The 20,447-nt window shown below is 36.6% G+C and overlaps 1 protein-coding gene across 1 annotated transcript in view; it reads right to left on the bottom strand.

Annotated features, from left to right (window-relative positions):
• The window catches only part of GUCY1A2 (guanylate cyclase 1 soluble subunit alpha 2), a 468,086-nt gene that overhangs the window by 179,949 nt on the left and 267,690 nt on the right, over positions 1 to 20,447 (bottom strand). Inside the window, exon 5 of the mRNA XM_069554938.1 lies at positions 6,530 to 7,015. Within this exon, the coding sequence (XP_069411039.1) occupies positions 6,530 to 7,015 (486 nt within the window). The remainder of the gene's footprint in view (positions 1 to 6,529; positions 7,016 to 20,447) is intronic.

Raw genomic sequence — 20,447 nt, 5'->3', positions numbered from 1 at the left:
GTAGAGGATGCATGCTGGTACAATGTATGCCAGACAGATGAACTAACTTATATGACTGGACATGTGAACACAAATTCCCATCTTTGAAAGTTCAGTTTGAAGATTCATATGTAGGTGATGTACAGTACCAGTGGACAGTTCCTAGGGAGGAATATACAGTGGGATATGCGTGGAGACTAAACAAAATATCAGTGGGCCAACAATGAGATCAAAGAGGAGATCAAAAAATACTTAAAGACAAATGACAATGAAAACACAACTGTACAAAATCTATGGACTTCAACAAAAGCAGTCTTAAGAGGCAAATTCATAGCAATACAGGGCTTCCTCAAAAAACAACCTAATGTACAATCCAAAGGATTATGAAAATAACAAGTAATATTAATTCAGCAGAAAGAAATAATAAAGTTCAGTGAGGAAATAAATAAAATGGAGGAAAAAAGCAGAAAAAAATCAATTAAAAAGTATATAGAATAACAGAAATCACCCAATCAGAAAGCAGAGAGAAAATTTTAAAAATGGAAGCAGCACATGAGACCTATGGGATAATATAAAGCATGGAATCTATACCTAGTAGGAATCCCAGAAAAAAGAACAAGAAAATGGAATAAAAAATGACCCAAAGTTGGCCATCCCCTATATATTAAAACCAGACAAAGATACTACTAAAAGATAAAATATAGCCCCAAATCTTTGATGAATATAGATGAAAAAAATCCTCAACACAACATTAGCAAACCAAATACAAAAACACATAAAAAGAATTATCCAGTGTGATCAAACTGAATTCATTTCAGATCACAAGGATGGCTAAATATATGCAAATCAATAAATGTAGTACACCACATTAAGAGAAGACAAAAACCACAAGATCATCTGAATAAGTAAAAAAAAAAGGCATTTGATAAAATTCAGTATTCATTCATGATAAAAATTTTCACCAAAGTGGGTACTGAGGGAACATATCTCAGCATAATAAAAGTCACTTATGACAAACCCACAGCCAAAATAATACTCAACACTGAAAAACTAGAAGCCTTCCTGCTATATCCTGGAACAAAACAAGGATGTCATTCGCATCACTTCTATTCAACATAGTAGTGGATGTCTTAGTCAGAGGAATCAGACAGGGAAAAGAAAGAAAAGATATCCAAATGTGAAGGGAAGAGGTAAAATTGTCATTATATGTAGATGACATGATACTCTATATAGAAAACCTGAAAGACTCCACACAAAAATTACTAGAACTGATAAATAAATTAACCAATGTAGCATGATACAAGGCTAATATACAGAAATATTTTGCATTTCTTTGCACTACAATGAAATATTGGGCTTCCCTGATAGCTCAGTTGGTAAAGAATCCACCTGCAATGTAGGAGACCCTGTTTGGATTCTTGGGTTGGGAAGATACACTGGAGAAGGGATAGGCTAGCCACTCCAGTATTCTTGGGCTTCTTTGGTGGCTCAGCTGGTAAAGAATTTGCCTGCAGTGTGAGAGACATGGGTTCGATCCCTGGGTTGGGACAATCCCCCAGAGAAGGGAACAGCTATCCACTCAAGTATTCTGGCCTGGAGAATTCCGTGTAGCCCATGGGGTTGCAAAGATTCAGACATGACTAAGCGACTTTCACTTTCACAAAGAACATCAGAAAGAGAAAGTTAAAAAAAATGTTAAAATAAGATCAAAAGTAAAATAGAATATCTAGGAGTACACCTGATTAAGGAGGTGAGAAACTGATATGCTGATAACTATAAAACATATATAAAGGAAACTGAAGGTGATTCAAAGAAACAGAACGATATCCAATACTCTTGGATTGGAAAATTTAATGTTATTAAAATGGCCATACTACTCAAAGAAATCTATAGATTTAAAGTGAACCTTATCAAATTGCCCATGAAACTTTCACAAAACTAGATCATATAATCCTAAAATTTATATGCAACCATAAAAGAACCAGGATTGCCAAAACAATATTGAGGAAAAAGAACAAAGCTGGATGAAAATCCTTCCAGACTCCAGACAATACTACAAAGCCACAGTAATCAAAACAATGTGGTATAGGTACAAAAACAGATGGATCAATGGAACAGACTAGAGAACCTAGAAATAAACCCACTCAATTAGTCTTCAACAAAGGTTAGAAAATACAATGGAGAAAAGACAGTTTCTTCAACATGTGGTGTTGGTAAAACTGGGCAGCTACATGTAGATCAGTGAGGTTAGAACATTCTCTCATATTGTATAAAAAATAAATTCAAAATGGTTTAAAATTGTATATATAAGACATGATACCATAAAACTCCTAGAAATGAACATAGGGAAAATGCTCTTTGAGATAAATCATAGCAATATTTTCTTAGATCATTTTTCCGAGACAAAATAAATAGAAACAAAATAAACAAATGAGGCCTAGTCAAACTTAAGAGGTTTTTTATAATAGAGGAAACCATAAACAAAACTAAAGACAGTCTACAGACTGGGAGAAAATATTTGCAAACAATGTGACTGACAAAGTCTTTACTTCCAAATATATATATATAGCTAATAGAACTATAAATATACATATATAAACAAACCAGTCAAAAAATGCACAAAAGACCTATATTGATTTCTCCAAAGAAGACATATAGATAACCTCAACATTGCTACTTATTAGAGAAATGCAAATACTTATTAGAGAAATGAAATCAAAACTACAATGAGGTTTTATCACCTTTTATCTGTAAAAATGGACATCATCATACAAATAAAAGCTGGAGAGTAGAAAAAAGAAAACCCTGCTACACTGTTGATGTGAATGTAAATTAGTGCAGCCACTATGGAAAACAGTCTGGAAGTTCTGTCAAAAACTAAAAATAGAGTTATTATATGACAGCAATCTCACTCCTGGACATATACCTGGAAAAGATAAGAACTCTAATTCAAAAAGCAATGCAGGTAAACTTGGGTAGTGAAGTTTGGGTTTTTAAATGTAAACAAATGGGATCTAATTAAAATTAAAAGCTTCTGCACAACAAAGGAAAATATAAGCAAGGTGAAAAGACAGCCTTCTGAATGGGAGAAAATAATAGCAAATGAAGCAACTGACAAACAACTAATCTCAAAAATATACAAGCAACTTCTGCAGCTCAATTCCAGAAAAATAAACGACCCAATCAAAAAATGGGCCAAAGAACTAAATAGACATTTCTCCAAAGAAGACATACGGATGGCTAACAAACACATGAAAAGATGCTCAACATCACTCATTATTAGAGAAATGCAAATCAAAACCACAATGAGGTACCACTTCACACCAGTCAGAATGGCTGCGATCCAAAAATCTGCAAGCAATAAATGCTGGAGAGGGTGTGGAGAAAAGGGAACCCTCCTACACTGTTGGTGGGAATGCAAACTAGTACAGCCACTATGGAGAACAGTGTGGAGATTCCTTAAAAAATTGCAAATAGAACTACCTTATGACCCAGCAATCCCACTTCTGGGCATACACACCGAGGAAACCAGAATTGAAAGAGACACATGTACCCCAATGTTCATCGCAGCACTGTTTATAATAGCCAGGACATGGAAACAACCTGCTGTCCATCAGCAGATGAATGGATAAGAAAGCTGTGGTACATATACACAATGGAGTATTACTCAGCCGTTAAAAAGAATTCATTTGAATCAGTTCTGATGAGATGGATGAAACTGGAGCCGATTATACAGAGTGAAGTAAGCCAGAAAGAAAAACACCAATACAGTATACTAACACATATATATGGAATTTAGGAAGATGGCAATGACGACCCTGTATGCAAGACAGGGAAAGAGACACAGATGTGTATAACGGACTTTTGGATTCAGAGGGAGAGGGAGAGGGTGGGATGATTTGGGAGAATCACATTCTAACATGTATACTATCATGTGAATTGAATCGCCAGTCTATGTCTGACGCAGGATGCAGCATGCTTGGGGCTGGTGCATGGGGATGACCCAGAAAGATGTTATGGGGAGGGAGGTGGGAGGGGGGTTCATGTTTGGGAATTCATGTAAGAATTAAAGATTTTAAAATTTAAAAAATAAAAAACTAAAATTAAAAAAAAAATAAAAAAATAAAAATAAAAATATCAAATGTGAAAAAAATAATAAAATAAAATAAAGTAAAAAGGTTAAAAAAAAAAGAAAAAAAAAAAAGCAATGCACTCCAATAATCAAGAAATGGAAGCTATCCAACTGTCCAGCAACAGAGGAGTGGATAAAGAAAATTTGGCTTATATACACAATGGAATATTATGCCATCAAAAGAATGAAATATTAATACTATCATTTGTAGCAACATGGATGGAACTAGATATTATCTTACTGAGTGAGGTGAGTCAAAGATAAATAATATATGATATCACTTATATGTGGAATCTAAAACAGTAACAGAAATGAACTTATTTACAAAACAGAAACTGACTCACATTCCTTTGCTGTGCAAACTATTTTAAGTTTAATCATTTGCTTATTTTATGCTTTTGTTTCCATTACTCTAGTTGATGGATCTCAAAAAAATTTATTGCTGAAGTTTATGTCAGTGTTTGATGTTTTTCTCTAGGAGTTTTATAGTATCCTGCCTTACATTTAAAAGCTTAATCCATTTTGAGTTAACTTTTGTGTATGGTGTTAGAGAATGTTCTAGTTTTATTCTCTTACTAGTAGCTGTCCAGCTTTCCCAGCACCACTTATTAAAGAGACTATTTTCTCTGTCATATATCCTTGCCTCCCTTGTCATAGATTCATTGACCAAAACTGTTGGAATTTACTTCTGGGCTCTGTATTCTGTTCCACTCTGATCAATTGTCTGTTTCTGTGTCAGTATCATACTCTTTTGATGACTGTGGCTTTGGAGTATAGTCTGAAGTTAGGGAGCTCAAATCCTCCAGCTCTGTTTTTCTTTCTCAAGATTATTTTGGTACATTGAGGTCTTTTGTATCTCTTGACATGAATTTTAAAATCATTTGTTCCAGTTTTATAAAAAATGTCATTGGTATTTTGACAGGGATTGCTTTAAATCTGTAGATTGCCTGGCATAGTACAGTCATTTTGACAGTATTGATTTTTCCAACTCAAGAGCATGATATATTTTTCTATCTATTTCAGTTTCTTTCATCAGTGTTTTTCATCAGTTTTCTGAGTGTGGGCCTTTTACCTCCTTAGGCACATTTATTCCTAGGTATTTTATTCTTTGTGATGTAATCATAAATAGGATTACTTCTTTAAATTCTCTTTCTGATATTTAACTGTTAGTGTAGAGAAATGTAACAGATTTATGTATATTAACTTTGTATAACTTTATCAAATTCATTGATGAGCTCTAGTAGTTTTCTAGTGGCCTCTTTAGAATTTTCTATGTACAGTATCATCATTTGCAGACAGTAGAAGTTTTACTTCTTTTTCAATTTGGATTCCTTTTATTTCTTTTTCTTATATGACTGTTGTGGCCAGAACTTCCAAAAATGTAAAAGTGGTGAGAGTGAACATCTTTGTCTTGTCTTGACCTTAAAGGAAATACTTTCATATTTTCACTATTGAGTATGATGTATGATGTTAGATCTCGAGTTTTCGTAAGTGGCTTTTATCAAGTTGAGGTATGTCCCCTCTTCGCTAATCTACTGAACAGGAAGAGATATTTTCAGATGATATGACCAATAAGGAGTTAATATCCAACATATATATACATCTCATAAAGCTCAACATCAAAAATATTAGCAACTTCATAAAAACGGATGATCAACAAGCACATGAAAAGATGCTCAGTATTGCTAATCAACAAGGAAATGCAAATCAAAGCCACAAGAAGATATCACCTCACAGAGGTCAGAATAGCTATCATTAAAAAGAAAACAAAATATAAAAGTTGTGAACATGCAGGGAAAAGGGATCCCTCCTACACTGTTAGTGGGAAAATATTGATAAATTGGTGCAGCCACTCTGTAGGTAAACTGGTACAGCAGTAGCCAATTTTGAGGTTTCTCAGAAAACTAAAGAATTACCATAGGACCTAGGAATTCCACTCCTGGGTATACATCAGAAAGAAACAAAAAGAGTAATACAAAAAGATTCATGAAGCCCAAAGTTCCTAGGAGCATTATTTATTATTTATAATTGCCAAGGAATGGAAGCAACCTAAGTGTCCAACAACAGATGAATGGATAAAGAAGATGTGTTTTATGTAGACAATAGAACACTACTCAGTCATAAAAACAATGTGGTTAAGAGTTGCCTATATTTCAGCAAGCTTATTTTATCTTTTTGATAATAATGAATTTAAAGGACTAGTTCCATAGAATTTTTCCTTTCTCACAATTATACAAATCAACTCATAGCGAAAATTCACTCAAAGATCAGAAATACTTGTATTCTGAATATTTCTAAATGAAAATTATCCATCACTTATTCTTGTTTAAATAGAAAAAAATATTGCACGCTTGTAATTTAATGAAGATGATAATTTACCACTAAAATACTTTTATATAGATAAGCAAACCCCATTACCTTATAAATATCCAAAAATCCACATTGGTGGTCGAATCTTGTGTACAGTTCATTCAGCATGCTGATGACTTGCATGGGGGTACACTGGGCACATATGGCCGTGAAGCCAACAATGTCTGAAAACAGCATGGTGACATCATCAAACTTTCTGGCCTGCACTTGCTGCCCTTGCCACAATTGCTGGGCTACATCACCAGGGAAAATGGAGTATAGAAGATCCACTGTTTTCTTTTTCTCTTCTTCCAGGGCCTGGTGAGTTCTTTCTAAAGTTGCTTTTAATTTATCCATCCTCTTCTTCAGCCCATCCTGGGCCTTCGCCTGCTCACCAACCAAGATGACATCTCGAGTAGCATCATGGATAGGGATGTCTGAGAGATGTAGCCCTCGTCCCATAAGTTCATCCAACTTGTCCACACATGGAGAACCCAAGAATAAAATGGAATTTGATTCCGAGACATGGATCATTTGTCCTTTAACTTCCATCACCTGCAAAATTAACATGGAAATTTAGTCAGCACTCTTCACATAGTAGGTTCACAAAAATTAACTTATTATCAGATGGAGAAGAAGAATAAGAAATTAGCCTTACAGACTTTCTCTGTATAGGCAAATCTAACTATGATTTGGGGCCAATGTAATTTATGATTCTAAATAGAAATATTTGTTACTATTTCCCACTTGGCCACTTTCTTAAGAGAATGATCAAATGGAAAAGAGATCAATGAGAATTAAAACAGAAAAACATTTTCATTCAAAATGAAATTTTACCCAGGTACATCATGAAACTGGTTCACCAACCAGTTCAAAAATTTTCAACCTGCTTAGTAATAATAAAATTTGGATAATTCCACCTGTCAAAATACTAGATTTAATTGTCATTAAAATAAAACTCAGAAAATAAGTCCAGGAGACTAGATGAATCCAAATAATTGTTTAGTCATATTTAAGTCATTTTTTTTATCTGTTGCAGTCCTATGAAAGTATATTGATTCTTGCATTGACTAGATTAGTTGACAATTCGTTTGGCCTTAAAAATAAAAATTTAAGCTAGATTTCATTAATAAGTATTAGCAGAAAATGACTACCAGTTAACTAGCATATTCAATATAAGCTAAAAGAAGCCCCCTCCCCCAAGTCAGGATAGTATTAAAGAAACCTAGCTAGTAAGATAAAAAATCTGAATATATATCAGGGATTAAATCTATCCCTCCTTTCTGTGCTTTTTGGAGAATTTAGAGAATTGATGTTTAATGAAAAACTTCATAAACACTGGCTCATGCTATCTTAGCTTAATGCCCTAAGGAACCCTCAGAGGGGATGAACATCAGCAAGAAAGGAAGTCTTAGGCTATATTTATCCAAATATACTTACTTGGGTTAAGATAGGATATTTCAGCTCACCTCAAGAGGAAGCTTGTTGTCATTACCCGAAGAGAGTGCTAAGTGCTAAATTGCTTCAATTGTGTCTGACTCTTTGTGACCACATGGACTGTAGCCTGCCAGGTTCCTCTGTCCTCTGTCCTGGAGTGGGTTGCCATTTCCTCCTCCAGGGGATCTTCCAGACCCAGGGATCAAACCGATGTCTCTTTTGTCTCCTGCACTGGCAGGTAGGTTCTTTACCACTAGTGCCACCTGGGAAGCCCTGAAGAGGACTGCCTACAAATTGACCAACTGAGATTGTGTATCAGTTTTATCTGTGCCATTTTCTGCAACTACATGGAATGTGCTCAATAAATTTATTTTCTTTTGATCTTCATAGCATGAAGTAGTTAGGTTAGTTGATGAAATTGGAGGCATAGAACAAAAATGGGGTAAAACTACAGAGATTTTGACTTCTAAGCCTGCAAATATTTTACTTTGTTCCACCTGCACCATTTACCAAGATCTAGTCTATATAAGGAAAAAACGAATCCTTGCTTCATGTTATAAGTTGTATGCAACAAAACATTCACTTTTTATACAAAGTCTGCTTATGTTCAGTATTTCATAATTTTATACATAATTTATTCATTGAAGTGTTTATTGAGTGTTTTCTATTTATCAATACTGCGCTGGCTGATAACCATGAAAAGATAATCCAAGGTTCCCCTTTTAAAAGATATCACACTATGGAATTGAGAGATACAACTATAGAGCCTATAGAATAGAATGAAGAAACACTTTAATTCCCTATTTAAGATAGGCTCTCAAAAGACTGCAGGCTATGGCTTGAATACAAAGAAAGCAATTGTCCTGAAAAGTATTTCCAGATTATTTCATATATGCTGGGTATGCTTTCTTTTTTGGGGGGGGGGGTTGTTAATGATACATACTCGTTAGACTATTAGAAGTGTAACAAAGAAGATACACAAAATGTGCAAACTCATAGCTTGAAAATTACTACAATCATTTTTTTCTTAAGATTTAAGGTAAAAGTAAACCTCTGATGCCCATATAGTTAGACCTCCATCTGGTCTCTTTCTTCTCACATTTCTTTCTAATTATTTTCTTTTTCTTCTGCATCTTGCTTTTTTCTCCCTTCTTCCCTTTGCTCTTTGGACTTACTCTTTTGTTTTCTTTTTCAACATTCTGTCTTCATTTACTCTTTATCTCTCCTGCTTGCCTGGCTTTCTTTGTCATCACTGGTTACTTCACTTCCTTGTTGGTTCTTCATTTTTGTTTCTCTTTTTTTCCCTATGTATTAACCTTCACATTTCCTATTATAAATTGACCTTTTTCTTTTCTGCCTTGCTTCTACCTCTTTTTATTTAAAATATGAATCAGTATATGTATATAGGTATAAATAATATTATATATTAGTTGCTATATGTAAAAAATATGTTTTTCTTTAACTTACAAAGAAGCAAAATGGAATATATTATATTTCATCTCAAAAAACCCATAAATATATTCCTGATTTATATATGGCATCGTTCATTTTTTTGAAATTTATGACAGAATAAAATAATTTTATTTTTATTTTATTAATGAAAATAAATTTCTGACAGAATGAAATAATTAAAATAAAATATTTAATACTTGGATCACATGTTTTTTTCTTTTAACAATGCCATAGAAAGTTTAAGAAAATATTAAGTATAAGAACTTTACTCAGGACTATAGATGGAGTTGAGGTTAAGACAGTTATGGTCTCTGCTCTCCTGGAGCTTATATTCTAACAGAGGGGATGATATATATAAATATATATATATATATATATATATTTTTAAAGAAATAGGTTATGGAGGGCTGTGGAACAATTAAATACTTACTTTTATTTTTTATTTTTTTATTTATTTATTTACTTTATTTTGCTTTACAATACTGTATTGATTTTGCCATACATTGACATGAATCAGCCACGGGTGTACATGAGTTCCCAATCCTGAACCCTCCTCCCCCCTCCCACCCCATATCATCTCTCTGGATCATCCCTGTGCCCCTTATTTAAAAAATACTTTTGAGTCATCTCTTAAGAGGCAGAGGTTTCCAAGTACATCCCCATATACATGCACTAGCAAAAGGAACAAACAAATTAAAACAAGGCAAACAAACAAAGAGTGAAACCTTGATCTGAACCCCCAACAGGAGCAGAGAGAAACCAGGTTGTCCTGAGAGTCATGTGGAAAAAACACTTTTATTGGAATTCTGAGACTTGGAACATTTGCAAGATTAGAGAGCCTGGTGAGAGATTCTTGATTTGAAGACCCATCCTCAGAGAGAATTAAAGAGGTCTTTAGTCAACTGGCACCTAAAATTTCCCCATCTTAGGCTCTCAAGACTCTCAATATGATTAAGCTCAAGCAATGAACAAAAGCAAATAATGAACATAAGATTTAGATGACAAAAACTGAGTGATAGGAATGTCAACCTCAGAATATACAGCAGCTATTTATTTATAAGTAAAGACACAATTACAGAGAAAGATTAATGACAGAAATGGTATGGACCTAACAGAAGCAGAAGATATTAAGAAGAGGTGACAAGAATACACAGAAGAACTATCCAAAAAAATCTTAATGACCCAGATAATCACAATGGTGTGATCACTCAGCTAGAGCCAGACATCCTGGAATGCGAAGTCAAGTGGGCCTTCGGAAGCATCACTACAAACAAAGCTAGTGGAGGTGATGGAATTCCAGTTGAGCTATTTCAAATCATAAAAGATGATGGTGTGAAAGTGCTTCACTAAATATTCCAGCAAATTTGGAAAACTCAGCAGTGGCCACAGGACTGGAAAAGGTCAGTTTTCATTCCAATCCCAAAGAAAGCCAATGAATGCCAAAGAATACTCAGACTACCGCACAATTGCACTCATTTCACATGCTAGCAAAGTAATGCTCAAAATTCTCCAAGCCAAGCTTCAGTATATGAACTGTGAATTTTCAGATGTTCAAGGTGGATTTAGAAGAGGCAGAGGAACCAGAGATTCAATTGCCAACGTCTGCTGGGTTATTGAAAAAGCCAGAGAGCTCCAGAAAAACATCTATTTCTGTTTTATTGACTATGCTAAAGCCTTTGTGTTGATCACAACAAACTGGAAAATTCTCAAGAGATGTTAATATCAGACCACCTCACCTGCCTCCTGAGAAATCTGTATGCAGGTCAGGAAGCAACAGTCAGAACTGGACATGGAACAATGGACTGATTCCAAATTGGGAAGGACTAAGTCAAGGCTATATATTGTCACTCTGCTTATTTAACTTATATGAGGAGTATATCATGCAAAATGCCGGGCTGATGAAGTACAAGCTGAAATCAAGATTGCTGGGAGAAATATCAATAACCTCAGATATGTAGATGACACCACCCTTATGGCAGAAAGCAAAGAGGAACTAAAGAGCCTATTGATGAAAGTGAAAGAGGACGGTAAAAAGTTGACTTAAAATTCAACATTCAGAAACGAAGGTCATGGCATCTGGTCCCATCACTTCATGTCAAATAGATGGGGAAACCATGGAAACAGTGACAGACTTTATTTTATTGGTCTCCAAAATCACTGCAGATTGTGACTGCAGCCATGAAATTAAAAGACGCTCATTCCTTTTAAATTAAAAGCAAAGTTATGACAAACCTAGACAACCTATTAAAAAGAAGAGACATTACTTTGCTGAGAAAGGTCCATATAGCCAAAGCTATGGTTTTTCCAGCAGTCATGTATGGATGTGAGAGCTGGGCCATAAAGAAGGCTGAGTGCCAAAGAACGGATGCTTTTGAATTATGGTATTGAGAAGATTCCTGAGAGTCCCTTGGACAACAAAGAGATCAAACCACTCAATCCTAAAGGAAATCAGCCCTGAATATTTATTGGAAAGACTGATGCTGAAGTTCCAATACTTTGGCCAGCTGATGCGAAGAGCTGACTCATTAGAAAAGACTCTGATGCTGAGAAAGATTGAAGGCAGGAGGAGAAGGGGGCAACAGAGGATGAGCTGGTTTAATGGCATCACCGACTGGATACACATGAGTTTGAGCAAGCTCTGGGAGTTGGCGATGGATTGGGAAGCCTGGCAAGCTGCAGTCCATGGGGTTGCAGAGTTGAACATGATTGAGTGACTGAACTGAACTGAACAGAGAAAGATTAGCACCAAGAGACTATAAGGAAGGAGTAGGCAGTTAAAAATTTAGAACAGGTCATAATGTAAATGATAGTAGTATTTAACTCAAATAATTGTAATGAAATAATTACATAAAGGCCTGTTTACCATGTTGAGTGTGATATCTGCCACAAATGAGCCTTTGATAAATATTAGGTGACCTTACTGTGGGTTTTGAAACTAATTCAAGCCTCCTAAACCAGAACCCCTTGTTGCTGAACTCAGAAACTGACTTTTTTAAAAATAAGGAGTACATATGATCCTGAAATTTCACTAGACAGGAATTAGTGTCTCAAATGTCATCTTACACAATCTAATTGTAAATGAAGTATAAATAAAGTAAATAAGGAATGGAAAGGAAAGACAGATTGCATGGAATCTGACCTTGAACCAGACCTCTTGATATACACAGCCACAGTGTAGACTGTCAGAAAGAATATTTTGGATAAAACAAAGAGTGAAATATGAAGTTCAGAGATGACTTAAAGCTCGGACAGGAACAAGACCATCAAATTCCCTAAGAATATATCAATCAAAGGTAAATCACAAAACTGTTTCAACAAATGTTATAGGCAGTTTTGTTTTAACAAGTTTATAAATGACTTTCCTTCATATCTGTGGAAACATTCAAGATGTAAAAGGACACATTACATTTTTTCATTGGCATGGTACTACATTTTATGAGAGGAATTATGTAATTTTGTTATCCAATTTGGGTATTTGAGTCTCCCATAAATGCTTGCCAAAGGTCTGCTTGACAAATCCTATTTGTAACCCAATAATATCTCTTAACTGTCCCTTAGTTGGTACAACACATAGCATTTTCAAAATTCTTCCACAGACATTGCTGCATTTTGTCTTCTTGGCAGTGTAAGCGGCACACAAAGTTGTTATAATTGAGGTAGCTAAGACCAGGGAAGGTTGAGTGAGTTGCCAGAGATCACACAGTTAAGTTAGAGAGCCTTGAACTGCCTGACCCAGTGTTCTTTTCATACATAGTGTGAAGAGCTGAAAGGAGTGAGAGCTTTGAAACTAAAAATGTTCAGAGTTTAAAGCCTAGTTTCACCACTTGCTCACTGAGTCACCATAGGTGGATCACATGGCCTCTCAGAGGTCTAGCAGCATCATCTGTAGTGATGTAATGTAATGATGGAATAAAGGTAATTTTATAGAACAGCATTAGGATAAAGTATAAATGAAATAATATATATAAAAGTTTAGCCTAATACCCACATAAGCATTCTCTCAGTTTCTCTCAGTTATTATTGTTACTGTTATTAATCATTATGAAATAAGATAATGATCATTTGGTTGGTGCCAGAGAGATATTGCAAATAGGAAATAATAATAATGCAATTATGTTAGAGAAATCATAGTTATACTTTATGAAGCTATATTACATAGGCATGGTTTACAAATTATTTTCAGTAACAGCAGAAAGCTATAAACAACTTTCATGTTTATAAATGCATTTCTACTTAAATGATTTATGGTTTATCAGTTAAGAAAAAAGTTTCACAAACCATTCAAAATGCTACAATAATTAAAATATCACAATGAAGGTTGACTTTGAGCTGGCAAAAATGTCTCAGACATGCATTATCAGAATTTGTCTTGTAAACTTCCCCATGAACATGAACAATATATAAGAATTCCTTGTCAAGACAATAGCATTTAGCTGAAGAAACAAGCCCTGGAGGCTGCCTATTATAGTGAAAAATGTAATAGCTATTGGAATATGGCAAGGGAAGTATTCCAAGATGAGTAAAGGAAAATTCAAATCTCCAGAGAGAAAGAGGAGTATAGCATATTTGGGGCATTTACGAAGGACCAGTATGATTACACAGAGAAGGCAATGGCACCCCACTCCAGTACTCTTGCCTAGAAAATCCCCAAGGGCGGAGGAGCCTGGGAGGCTTCAGTCCATGGGGTCGCTAAGAGTCGGACACGACTGAACGACTTCACTTTCACTTTTCACTTTCATGCATTGGAGAAGGAAATGGCAACCCAAACTCCAGTATTGCCTGGAGAATCCCAGGGACGGCAGAGACTGGTGGGTGGAGGCTGCCATCTATGGGGTCGCACAGAGTCGGACAAGACAGAGGCGACTTAGCAGCAGCAGCAGCAATATGATTACAACAGAAAGCAAAGGGGGAATGACCAGGGTCTAGTGAGGTCAAGGCCATACAACTGAGTTATGATAATTGGAATATGAACCTACTCCTCATAATTCTCCTGTCCTCTCTACTCTTTCCTCTATTACCATGAGAGCTACATGTCAAAGATGCAGGAAGCAGAAGATGGAGCCTGGGTTCCAAAGTCTCTTTTGCAACAAGACTGCTCAGAAGACACCTAACCTGCCCCAGATCTATGATGTGAGCAAGAAATAAAGTTTTACATAGTTAATGGACTGGGATTTGAAGATTCTTAGAGCAGTTAGCATTATTAATCTTGACTAATATACCAGGTCCTGGTAAAAGTTCAGTTTCAACCATCTCCATCACACATTTTCAATGTGGTCTAGGCTTACACCTACTTAATGCTAGGATCTTGGTGAAAAGAATCCACAATTTTTCTTTCCCATTCAACCCAATTATAGTCACCATCATTCTAATTAATATCATTCCCATTTACAATTCTATGAGACCAGAGAATTAAGGATTGGTCCTGAGATCAACACATAGTTGAATCTTTAAGTGTGGATCTAAAACTTTGCTTAAAGGACTGGTTGGTTTTATGTTTATCAATTTGAATCATCATGAATTATAACTTCATACATTTTTATACTATTGAAGCTAAATTACACGTGCATCTTATATTCCAGTAATGTGACATCAAAACTTTTTAAGTATACTTTAAGTCATTTTTAAGTATACTGTAAATTATTTAAATGGCTTTTTAGATACAAATGTTCACAAACACTGTAGAAGTTAATACATTCATTTGGGGGGATATTAAGGAGATATTCCTCCCCAAACTGAAAATCTTTAGTGTAAGTTATTTATTCCTTTTTTGGTGTTTATTTTTGAATTTAAATATACCTGATTTAATTATATAGTAACCCAGCTTGTTTAAGTGTAATAATGGAAATTGAAAAAAAGTTAAGTGATGTGTCCAAGGTCTATAGCTAAGGAAACACAGAGATGGGACTACAACATGGGTGTTCTCACCTTAGGTATGTATACCCTACATATGTGCCTTATATTTCACTCTTACCATAAAAGGGACTTCTAAAAATTGTAATGAGTACATGTGTTATTGGAAAACTTCGGGAAATTCTTTTATATCAGACTTAAGAATCTCTGCACTGTTATATAATGTTTGCTTGAATGTTTTCCTGCTCTTCAGAAATAAATGGCATGACCAACTGACTCTACACTTTTAAAATGGAAATAGTAATTAAATCTACCTAATAATATTGTTATTAAAATACACATTGATAAATATTTACAAAGTACTCAAAATAGTCAACAATATATAATAAACAAGTATATGTTTAATTAAAACTGCCTGGCTTGCAGTTGTTATAAGTAGTTTTAGAACTCTATAATTCATCATCTACTATTGTCCTACAGACAATTTAAGCTTTGAGTACAATGAATACAGGCTGTATTCATTTTCTAGGGCTACTGTAATAAATTAACATAGATGAGTGGTTTGAACAACAGAGGTTTATTGTCTTAGCTCTGGAAACTAGAAGCCCAAGATCCAAGTGTTGGTGGGGCCAGGGCCTTCCCTCTCCTAGCTTTTGGCTGTGGCAGCATAAGCATAACATTCACAAGGTGCTCTCTCTACATACATGTCTGTCTCTGTGAACAAATTTTCACATTTTGGACATTTAGGACATTAGTCAGAAAGTGCCCAAGGTGGTAGAGTATAAAGACCCTGGTTCATCTCCTCTCATGAGCACACCAAAATCACTATTATCTTCAAAACAATCATCAGTTAAAATGATTGGAAGCTGTGAGAAAAAAATCTTTTAAAACTAAAGACATAAAGAAAGAACCACAATGAGATGAATAGGAGGGGTGGACTTGTAGATATAATCAAATGCCATACCCCAAGGTGGGTGACAAACAAGTTGGAGAATGATTATATTCACAGATTCTCTCACATGAATGAAAGTTCTGAGCCCTACATCAGACACCCTTGGACAACAGGTCCTGCACCAGGAGGATGATTCTCAAGAGCATTTGGCTTTGAATTCCAGTGGAGTTTAATTTTGAAAGTCCCAAAGGACTGGGAGAAATAGAGACTTCACTCTTAAAAGATATATACAAAATTTCAGGCACACTGGGACTTTGGGCCAAAGCAATAATTTAATAGAAGCCTGGGCTAGATAGAGCCTCTGGACTTGGAATGTCTCCCAGAGAAACGGTGAGGGAGGCTGTGGCTCATACAGGGGACATTAGACACTGGTGGAAACCATATTTGGGAACATGCTACCACAAAACACTATCACTGGTGGCTGCCATTGTGACTCATTGGGGCCCTGACCTAACCACGCTTAAAACCCAGTTGCCCTGTAGGCAACTGCTGGGTTTCCTCAGATCAAACAACTAACTGGCCAGGGACACAGTCCCACTCATCAACAAAAAGGTTCCTAAAGACTTCCTGACCCCATAGCTACCTCTAGACATGTCCCTAGATATAGCCCTGACCACCAGGGGATCAAGACCGAGTCCCACCCACCAGTGGGCAGGCACTGGCACTTCCCTCCTAGAATCCTGTATTAGCCACTAGACCAGTCTCACTAACCAAAGAGCAGTTATAGGATGCAACAAAACTATGATCCCACAACCTAGAAACCAGCCCACTCAGAGCAGGACAGACCCAACCCTGGGACCAGCTAGGCATGGGCCCAGTGCACTAGCAGGCCAATGCAAGCTTCAGAACACCATGTAGCAAATACCAAACTGTCAGGAACCATCACTCACCACCACCACCACCAATCTAACATGAGCTCTGTGATCCCTGACTCCAGAGACCAGCTCTGCCTGCCAGTAGTCCAACATCAGCCCCAGGACCTGGTTTTGCCTGACAGTGGATGAGCAACAATTAAAGAATCTTCAAGACCCTGACTCAGCCCAACAGGGAGTTAGCACCAGCCCTGGGGATCCACAGGGTTCTACAGACAGTCACTTCATGGCCAGGCCCCATTAAACAGCATCCAGCAGCATTCATACAAGGCTGGACCTGGCAACCCACCTGGCTAGGAGCAAATGAAGACTACTAGACCCCCACATATTTAGCCTGCCACAACAAAAGGACTCACAGCCCTCTCAAGGGGAATCCCTAGAGCATATAACCTGGTGACAGGAAGGATGTGCACTGTTGGGAAATATAGGACGTTCCCTACTGAAGGCTTGTTTGCAAGGCTGAGAAAGGTACAAATGTACCACATACATAAATATACAAATGACAACTTATTAACAACAACAACAACAATGCAGATGAGTGCATATCAGATGAAAGAACAAGATCAAATCCCTGAAGAAAACCTAAGTGAAGTCAAGAGAGACAACCTATCCGAGAAAGTGTTCAGAGTAATGATCATAAAGATGATCAAAGAACTTGGGAAAAGAATGGATGCACACAGTGAGAAGTTAGAAGATTCAACAAAGAGTTAGGAAAATAAAAACAAAGAAAAATAAAATAGAAGGAATCAAATTAGACTAAATATACAGAAGAATAGCTCAGTGAGTGGAAGAAAAGTAGTGAAAATCACTGCTGCTGAAAAGAAAAAGAACAAAAGAGTATGAAAAGAAATGAGAGCAATTTAAGAGACCTCTAGGACAACATCTAGCCCACATTCACATTATAGGGGTCCCAGAGTTCAGCACCAGCAAACAAGCTTTAGAACAAATTAAATACAAAAATTTCCAGGTGAAAAAATCCATAAATAGAGACAAGAAAATGTGAGATGAAAAAGCTCTCTGGTAAAGGAAAACATACAGTAAAGACAGGAAATCATCCACACACAAAGTGAGTAGAGAATGAAAAAAGACAAAAGTGTAAAATCATGTATAGCCACAATAAATAGTTAAAGAAAGAAAGAAAGTGAAGTTGCTCAGCTGTATCCAACTCTTTGTGATCCTGTGGACTGTAGCCCACCAGGCTCCTCCGTCCAAGGGATTCTCCAGGCAAGAATACTGGAGTGTGTTGCCATTTCCTTCTCTAGGGGATCTTCTGGACCCAGGGATCGAACCCAGGTCTCCTGCATTGCAGGCAGATGCTTTAACCTTTGATCCACCAGGGGCATATTCAAAATAATTGTGTGTAAAATATAATTTTAAATTATCTAAACTATCTCAAAAACAGTAATTGTAAGGGGAGGACGATATGAATGAAAGGTTTATAAAATGCATTTGAAATTAAGAGAACAGTAACTTAATCATGTTGATATATAGATTGTTATACAAAGACCTCATTTCAGCTGCAAACAAAAACTGTATAATAGATATACCTTAAAAAAAAATCCAAACCTGACAGTATAGTCAACAAATCAGAAGAGAACAGAACAAAAGAGAAAAGGGGGGGAAAAAAACCTACAAAAACAAATCCAAAACTATTAACAAAATGACAATAAGAATATACATGTTGATAGTTACTTTAAAGGTAAGACAACTAAATGCTCCAACCCAAAAACAGTGAATGGCTGAATGGATTAAAAAAAAAATGACCTGCATATATGCTGCCTTGAAGAGAGTCACTTCAGATTTAGAGGCACATACAAACTGAAAGCGAGGGGATGGATGGAGAAAGGTATTCCAGGCAAACGGAAACCTATAAAAGCCAAGACAGCAATATGTATACCAGACAAAATAAACGTTAAAATAAAGACTATTACAAGAGACAATGAACGACACTATCTAACGATCCAGGAATCAATCCATGAAGAAGATATAACAATTGTAAATATAAATGCACCCAAATACAGAACCTAAATATGTAAGGCAAACATTACCACACAAGAAAGAAAAAACTGAGAGTAACACAATAATAGTAGGGGACCATAACAGTCCACTTTCCAATTTGGGGTATCCTCTTCAGTTTCTTTCATCAGTGTTTCATAGTTTTCAGAGTACAGGTCTCTCACTTCCTTAGTCAAGTTTATTCCTTTATGTAATTTTAAACAGGATTTTTTTTTAACTTTTTCTTTCTGATTGATCATTATTAGTATATAGAAATGCAACAGATTCCTGTATATAATCTTGTATCCTGCAACTTTGCAGAATTCACTTATTAGTTCTAATAATTTTGAGATGGAGATTTTAGGGTTTTCATATGATGTATTATCTGAAATAGTGACAATTTTATCTCTTGTCTTTGCATTTGGATACCTTATATTTTGTCTTCCTGTCTGATTGCTGTGGCTAGAAATTCCAATACTACATTAAATAGAAGTGCCAAGAATGGGCATCCTTGACTTTTTCCTGGCCCACAAATGGGAGGTAGGCAATCCACAAATGGGAGAATTACAAATGCAGAGATTCTGCCCAAGGAGCAAGGTTTCTGAGTCCCAGACCAGGAGTCTCACACTGGAAAGATGAGCTCTGAGAAAGTTTGGCTTTGAAGGTGAGTGGCACTTACTTTCAGGAGCACCAGAGGACTATGGGAAACAGATGTTCCACTCTTAAAGGACACACACAAAATCTCACACACTCTGGGACCTAGGGTAGAAGCAGTAATTTAACGATAGTCAGGATCATATCTACCTGCTCATCTTGGACAGTGTCCCAGAGAGTCAGGAAGTGACTGGACCTTGTACCCTAGGGACATAGACACTGGTGGTAGCCAGTTTTGGGAGCTTGTTTAACATAAAGTCACTCGTGCTGGAAACCACCATTTTGGAAGCATCCCTCTAGTTTATCCCTGGAGCCTAGCCCTGCCCATCAACATGTCTGCCCTGGTAAGTGGGACACCTTAGGCCAAGCAGCTGCCTGACAGGGAAACAGCATCGCTCAACAGCAGGCCAGCTATGTGAGGACCCCTGAGCCTACAGCTTCCTTGAGATACAGCCTTGTTCACCAGAGGGCCCAGGATACAGTTCTGCACATCAGGACACTGGGAATAGGTCGAGGACCCCAGGGCCCTGCAGGCAGAGACCCCACACATCCATCTGTAGGCACTAGCCCAAGAACCCTAAGAGCCCTGGTCTTGCCCAGTAGCAGTCTAATGTATCAACTCCGGAATTCCCAGGGGCCTGCAACCAGAGGTCTCCAGGACCTAGTTACCTGCAACAGAGAACCAGGACTAGCCTAAGAACATAGCCTCATCCACCAGTGGGATGGCACCAGCCTTGAGACCACTTTGGCCATGACCCCACCAACTAATAGATCA

Source organism: Ovis canadensis, chromosome 15 (assembly GCF_042477335.2).
Source record: "Ovis canadensis isolate MfBH-ARS-UI-01 breed Bighorn chromosome 15, ARS-UI_OviCan_v2, whole genome shotgun sequence".
Classification (NCBI taxonomy): Eukaryota; Metazoa; Chordata; class Mammalia; order Artiodactyla; family Bovidae; genus Ovis; species Ovis canadensis.
Note: the sequence above shows the minus strand (reverse complement) of the source record. Positions and strands in the feature narration are given on the sequence as shown.